Consider the following 7378-nt stretch of genomic DNA (forward strand, 5'->3'; position numbering starts at 1 on the left):
GTTTTGTAGCAAGGAGGGGAGTGATTAACTGTGCATTCTAGGAGCAGAGGTCCCAGGGACCATAAAGGAAGAAGAACAGAGAGCGGGACCCTCCCCAGGAAGCAGTGATGCCTAAGATGGAGGCAGAGACGAAGACATGGAGAGATGGAGCAGCTGGGCACTTTAGACCCAGAGAGGGAGAGGGGCTGTGTGCTGACGAGCTGACGACCTGGAGGAAAGGGGGTGGGGGTGGGGGGAGGGGCAGGTTTGTAGGATATACCCTTTGGTTGGTTGATGATGCATGGAGGGGATTGTAACCATGGAAATAAAATTATATACAATAGGATAAATGTAAAACTAATGTTCTCCCATGTAAACTATCACATAATTCACAATAAAACTTAAAAAAAAAAAGTCTAAGACAAAGGGAGCATCTTAAAAGCAGCAGGAGAAATATGCCTCATCACACACAGAGGAGCCTCTTAAGACTAACAGCTGACTTCTCACCAAAAACCATGGCGTACTGAAAGCAGTGGGATAACACACTCAAAGAGCTGCACACAGGGTTTGGGGGAGGTCAGACAAAAAAATAAATAAATTAAGGAGAAATTAAGACATTCCCAAGTAAATAAAAACATAGAATTTATTGCTAGTAGACCTACCCTCAATAAAAAATTTTAAAAAAAGAATAAAGAATACTGGTAAAGGTAAGGAGATAAAGAAACATAAAAGAGGTATAAATGTAATTTTGGTTACAATTAGTTTCTTTTCCTATCTAATTTTTTAAAACTACATAAAGCAATAATTATATATAAAGCCATATAGATGAGCTTATTTTGTATAAGGATATAATTTCTATGGCAATCAAAGCATAAAGAAAAGGAGAGCAAAGGCACATTGAAGTAAAGTTTCTGAATAATATTGGAATTAAATTGGTGTTTATCTAAACTAGACTGTATTAAATTAAGATAATCCCTAGGCAACCACTAAGAAAACATCTCAAGGAAAAGAAACAATAACACAAATAAAACATACTAAAAGAAGCAACAAAAAAATTCAAATATTACACTAGAAAATATCTATATGATACCAAAAAAAGGGCAACAGTGGTGGAATACTGAATATAAGAAATACGAGACATAGAAAACATAGAGTAACATGGCAGACAAAAATCTATATTAACAGTAATTACAGTAAATTTAAATAGATTAAAATTATGTAATATTTTCACAGGAACTTGCTGCAAAAGGTACTCTTTTAATTTTTATAGTAATATTTATGATACTCAAGATACTGGCAGAGGGATTTAATTTTTTTAATTTAGTATTCTGTAAAATTTCAACCACACACAAATGTGGTGGTGATGGTGGTTATGTGCCGTGGAGTCAGTTCCAACTCATAGAGACCCTGCATAGGGTTTCTGAGGCTGTAAATCTTCACGGGAGCAGAAAGCCTCATAGTGCTCCTGCAGTACAGCTGGTAGTTTTGAACTGCTGACCTTGGGGTTAGCAGCCCAACTCGTAACCACTACGCTACCAGAGTTACTTTACACAGAAGTAGAATAGTATGATAAACCTCCAGGTACTCCATTTTTTTAACTAAAATAATAATTGACATGGCAACCAACTTCATTTCATCAATTCCCCTTATCCTCCTCCTCCCTATTCTGCAGTGGATTATCTTTAAAGCAAAATTCAAATATAATTTCACTAGAAATTACTAATTTGTATTTTGAGATAATGAAATACGTTGATTACATAAATACACAAAAAGTAGAAGATATAGCAAGAGGTAACAGTAACTAAAACTACTATATTTGAAAAAAACAATGTTATAAATTAGTAAAGTTACTAAACATTTTCTAGTTTCTTTCCGCTTTCTTGGTTTTACCTGTCTCTCCTCTCAGGATTCCATCCTACATTTGGCACCATTAGCGAGGCTTTATCTGAAGAGTCACTTTTTCTTGTCAGAGTATCATGGCTATTCAAAATTTGTTCCAGTAGTCCTACATTTCCTACAGTAGAAGAAATGTAGCATCATTTTTCAAGTATTATTTTTCTCTTATAATCTCAAATATGAGTACATTTATGACTGAACCAGATCTCAATGACTCAATTTAAATTCATGATAGCCCCCCAAGTCAAAGTGGAACTATGCCTCACTCTGGCCTGGGTTACTTATAATGTGTATATAATCAACACACTCTAAAAACATAGGCTATCAAGATATTCATCAATTAAAACATTTTTAACGCTCATGGATATCATACTTCAAAATTTAGGCCTGAATTTATTTCAATCACCAAAAAGATAAATCTAAATGAGAACTATCTTCTTGGCAAATTCCAACAAAGTGTGTTATTTTAGTAAATCATAAAAAGGAGATTTATCTGTTTTTTTCACAGCAACTACTAACTGGATCTTACCTTTAATAATGTTGTTAAGTGCTGTCAAGTCAGTATTAACTCACAGCAACCCAGTATAGTTTTTAAGACTATGAATCTTTTTTGTGATGAAAAAGTCTCAGCTTTCTCCCATGGAGTGGCTGGTGGGCTCCACGTGCTGACTTTGTAGTTAACAGATCAGTACTTATCCTACAGAGTTATCACATGTTCCCATCTTTACTGAGAATAGGTAATAATTTTGTGTGTGTGAGGTGAGTTTGTTTATTAAACATTTTAATCTTTTCATTCCTGCTTGTTGTTGTTGTTACGTGTCGAGTTAGTTCCAGCTGGACACTTGGTGTGGCACTGCAGGATCAGCATTGGACTTTGAACCACAAAGTCAGCAGTTCAAATCCACCAGCTGCACCTCAGAAACCCTATACAAGGTCACTGTGAGTTGGAACCGACTCGACGGCACTTAACACCAATATACCTCCAGCTACTACTATAAAGGATCTAAAGCATAATTTAAAGAAGATTAAAAATAAAGATGCCACTTTAGTTACTTTAGCACAGTATTGGTGTTGTTGCTGTTAGATGCTGTCTAGATGGTTCCGACTCACAGCGACCCTGTAGAGGGTTTCTGAGTAAATCTTTACAGAAGCAGATCTCTCATGGAGTAACTAGTGGTTTTAAACTACTGACCTTGGGGTTAGCAGTCCAATGCTTACACTGCTGTACCAGGGCTACTCTAGCAAATGTTTGTTGTTGTTGTTGTTGTTAAGTGTTGTCGAATCAGTTCTAATTCACAGTGACTCTGCATAGGGTTTCCAAGGAACTTGCGGTTCAAACTGACCTTATGGTCAAGCTCTTACTCTACCGTACCACAATTGTTGTTGTTGTTATTTGCCGTGGAGTCGGTTCTGACTCATAACGACCCTGTACAGGGTTTCCAAGGCTGTAAATCTTTACGGGAGCAGAAAGCCTCATCTTTCTCTGCCAGAACAGCTGGTAGTTTCGAACTGCTGACCTTGCGGTTAACAGCCCGATTCGTAACCACTATGCTACCAGATGATGATCGAGGAGATCTATTTCCTCATTTGAGATAGGTCTAGTAAAAGTGGGTATTAATTACAATTGCTCTACTACCTCTATGAGCTGATAGCGCCATATTTTCTTTTTCTTCCACAGGATTTTCACTCTTCGGTATTTTGCCATCCCTTGAAACAGGTATAGGAGCAAACCTGCGAGGTGCTGGTGTCTCCAAAGGAGATTTCTGTTTATCAAAACCTGTGTCTTCACTCTCTTTTGAAGGTGCTTTAATAGAATATAAAGAAAATAATAGATTAACTTATAAAAAAATTTACATGAATGTTACTCTTCCTATTCTTTAAAAATACACAAATTTGCCAATCATTAATAAGTATGTTGTTGTTGTTATGCCATTGAGCTGGTTCCAAATCATAGCAACCCTGCATCGGGTTTCCAAGGAGCAGCTGGTGGGTTTTAACTGCCGACCTTATGAATTGCAGTACAGAGCTGATGCTACAGCGCCACACCAGGACTTCAATTAACAAGTACTCACAGAAATAAATTACCCTCACTAGAAATCCAAAGAAATGTAGACTATAAGAATAATTTCACACTTAGAACTACAAAATGAAATTAAACAATATGACAATATTCAGAGCTATTGAAACCGTACTGGAAATGACATAGTCATATATTGCTCATGGCAAGGCAAACTGATAAAACCATCTGCCAATAAGTATAGGAAAGCTTTCCAAAATTTTTGTACTTTGACTAAGAAATCTTACTCTTGGGCATTTATTCTAAAAAAAAAAAATCTAAAAGAAAAACAAATAAATAAACAGATGATGATATGCATTACAGCATGATTTATAAAGGAAAAAACATAAAAATTCCCTGAAGAATGGTGAATAAATTGTAAAATTAATATTCAATAGATTATATTTTAGTCAATAAAACTATAAATGTGGTGGTGATGGTGTGCCTTGGAGCATACTCTATTTGCTAAACCCAGTAAGTTGGAACCAAGTATAGCATTTCTAAGGCTGTAAATCTTTATAGGTGCAGAAAAAGTCTCATCTTTCTCCCCTGGCGCAGCCAGTAGATTCAAAGCACCTGACAACAACAACCACCTTGGGTTTAGCAGTCCAACGTGTAACCCACTACACTGTCAGGGCTTCTTAAAATTATAAAGCCAGCAATATAAAACATAAAAAAGTAGTAAAACTTATATACATATTGCAAATTATTAACTATATAAAAATAATACATACCCAAAAATTTTAAAGCATAGAAAAATCAAAATGTTTGAACTTTGAATTAACTCACTTTTTAAAATTTCTGTTACTATAACTAAAACATTAAAGGAAACAAATTCATTATATATTCTTTTTCCTTAAAGTCTACAAGATAAAAATTATGACCCAGTAAAGAAAAATATTAAAAATAGGAGACCCCAGTTTAATTACACCACTAAGCACATAAAGATATAAAGACCTTCTCCGGATTTGAGTATGAAACAATTGTTCACTTTTACAGAAGTCATGTGGCTAGGTCACACTGAGACCTGAGTTCTAGCCCAAGAGTGTCAGCACTCTTACTTAATTTTAAGCCAGGTCACCAAAGGCAAGGAGTCCTGGTGTGGGTTAATGCGCCAGACTGCAAAGCCATTTGAACTGTAAGGTCGGCGGTTCAAGGTCACCAGTTGCTCCTCAGAAACCCTATACAAGGTCACTATGGGTCAGAATTTACCTGACAGCACTTAACAACAACTACAAAAACCAAAGGCAAGCAAGTCATAAGTTTTCTGAACTTTATTTGCTTCCCTTTACAACTTTAATATTGAATATTTACTTCTCCAGTTTTGTAAGGATTACTCATTTGCTGCAAAATATAAAGCACCTTACAACAATAAAGAAACTTTAATACTAGAAGTTTCTAAGAAATCAAATATTGGGAATAATGTTGTATTGTTGAATTACTGAAGGAATAGATTCTTGATTTTCTTAAGCTCATTTCAAATGCCAATAATTTGGAAACAAATTTATTTTACATTCCAATGGCCTAATACAAATAAACTACGTATTACTTTGTTATTATTTAGGGAGATCTTAAACATTCTACTAATACAGATTTGTATTACTTGCCAAAAATACTTAGAATTAGTTCATAATTGTACCTAGGTGGTTTCCCTCCTGACAAACCAAGAAAAATAGTAAAAATGCAATTTGTCAAAGAACTTGAACATTTGCTAATTACATTGCTGATACTAATTAAAATATTCTAAATTTATCATGTTATGAAATAAAATCTGACTATTGATCATAAATTAGGATATGATGTAGAATTTGACTGAACAAGTTATAAAATGACCTAAGAATAACTTGACCTAAAAAGAGAACTACTTTTATGAACAAATATTTAACCTCCTTAAAGTTGGCAAAAAAATTTTTTAACTTGTACTGCACACAGAAAATTCATAGGTGACTTTTTTATTCATAAAGCGCTACACACTTACCTTGTGTGAAAGCAAACGTATTATGAGAAGATGTATTACCACTTCCAGGATTAGGATGTTCAGGTTTTACAGAATACCTATCCAATGCTCTGGAGGGGGGTACACTAAGAGGCGGTACACTACTAGACTTGAGTGCAGCACTAATAAAATGAGTCTAGAAGACAAAAATTATTTTATTAATTTAAAATAACATCATTATGAAAGAGTTGTATGACAAAATACATTGAAATTATCAGGGGACTTGAAAACAATTTGTCATAAATGAGAGACATATAACATTGCAACCATTCATAGTAGCAGAAATGCTACAAAGACCTATTAAGCCTATCTCTGCTAAGTGACCTGGATAATTTCACTTATCCACTCTAAAGCTAAGGAGTGCTAGTGGCACAATGACTAGAGCAATCAGCTGCTAACCAAAAGGTCAGTGGTTTGAACCCACAAGATGCTGTACTATGGGAGAAGAACATGGTGCACGTCCATGAAGATTTACAGCCTTGGAAACCTTATGTGACAGTTCTGCTCTGTGGTCACTGTGAGTTAGAATCAACTTAACAGCAGTGAGTCATGTTTGGACTTGGTATTCTAAAATTTCGTTTCTTCCCATCTACAGTATCAGAGATGGCTTAAGGGACACTAGAGTAGGTTAGGAGATGACCAAGAGAGACAAGTCCTAGCCCTGAAACTCTACTTCAACCAAGACAAGTCCTAGCCCTAAAACACTACTTCAACCAGTTTTTCAAACCAAAATACCTCATCTTTTATATGCTGGATGGTAAGATTTCATGTGAAGTAAAGGTTTCAAAACTGATAGTAAGAACTTAAAAAAAAAAAAAAAAAAGTAGCTATGCTTCTTGTTGTTTTTGTTAAGTGCTGTCAAGTCGGTTCTGACTCAGCAACCCTGCAAAGGGTTTCCGAACAACAGCTGGTGTGTCTGAATTGCCAACCTTGTGGTTAGCAAACCAGTGTTTATCCTAGAGCACCACTTCAGGACTCAAGTAAGCATACTTAGTCACAGAAATAATAATATGTGCATTTATACATAAATGTGAACTATGGCAACAGCAGTTTTCAGCACAGCTTATTAAAATATAGGTAACATATAACTATCTTAAGAAATAAAACTTACCTCAAAAATGTGTCCAGATCCCTCCACATAAAACAGATGGGATCAATTCAACCAATCTCATCTCATTAAGCATTTACTGAGCTACTACTCTATCTAGCATATCACTAAGACGTTCTCTGTAACCATAAGCTTTATATGACTCAGCAAAGATTCCATTCTTTACTGATAAGGAAATCAATAAATTATGATTTATAGACGGATGGATGCTAGTCACACAAGACTTCAGTAAAATTCTCTCCTTAAGAAATAAATGTGAGCCAGCCAGCCGTTTCCACAGCAGAGAAGACTTTAAGAACTGTTTAACCCTTAGAAAACTGGTTAAACTCCAGAGACATTCTGC

At 35.3% G+C, this 7378-nt stretch overlaps 1 protein-coding gene across 3 annotated transcripts in view; it reads right to left on the reverse strand.

Annotated features, from left to right (window-relative positions):
- The window catches only part of KIAA0586 (KIAA0586 ortholog), a 140974-nt gene that overhangs the window by 110747 nt on the left and 22849 nt on the right, over positions 1 to 7378 (reverse strand). For all 3 annotated transcript variants that reach the window (XM_006864600.1, XM_006864601.1, XM_006864599.1), the window contains 3 exons: positions 5910 to 6063; positions 3512 to 3679; positions 1870 to 1993 (listed from right to left, as the gene is read on the reverse strand). In XM_006864600.1, the coding sequence (XP_006864662.1) occupies positions 1870 to 1993; positions 3512 to 3679; positions 5910 to 6063 (446 nt within the window). The remainder of the gene's footprint in view (positions 1 to 1869; positions 1994 to 3511; positions 3680 to 5909; positions 6064 to 7378) is intronic.

This window comes from Chrysochloris asiatica, unplaced genomic scaffold (genome assembly GCF_000296735.1).
Source record: "Chrysochloris asiatica unplaced genomic scaffold, ChrAsi1.0 scaffold00067, whole genome shotgun sequence".
NCBI lineage: Eukaryota > Metazoa > Chordata > Mammalia > Afrosoricida > Chrysochloridae > Chrysochloris > Chrysochloris asiatica.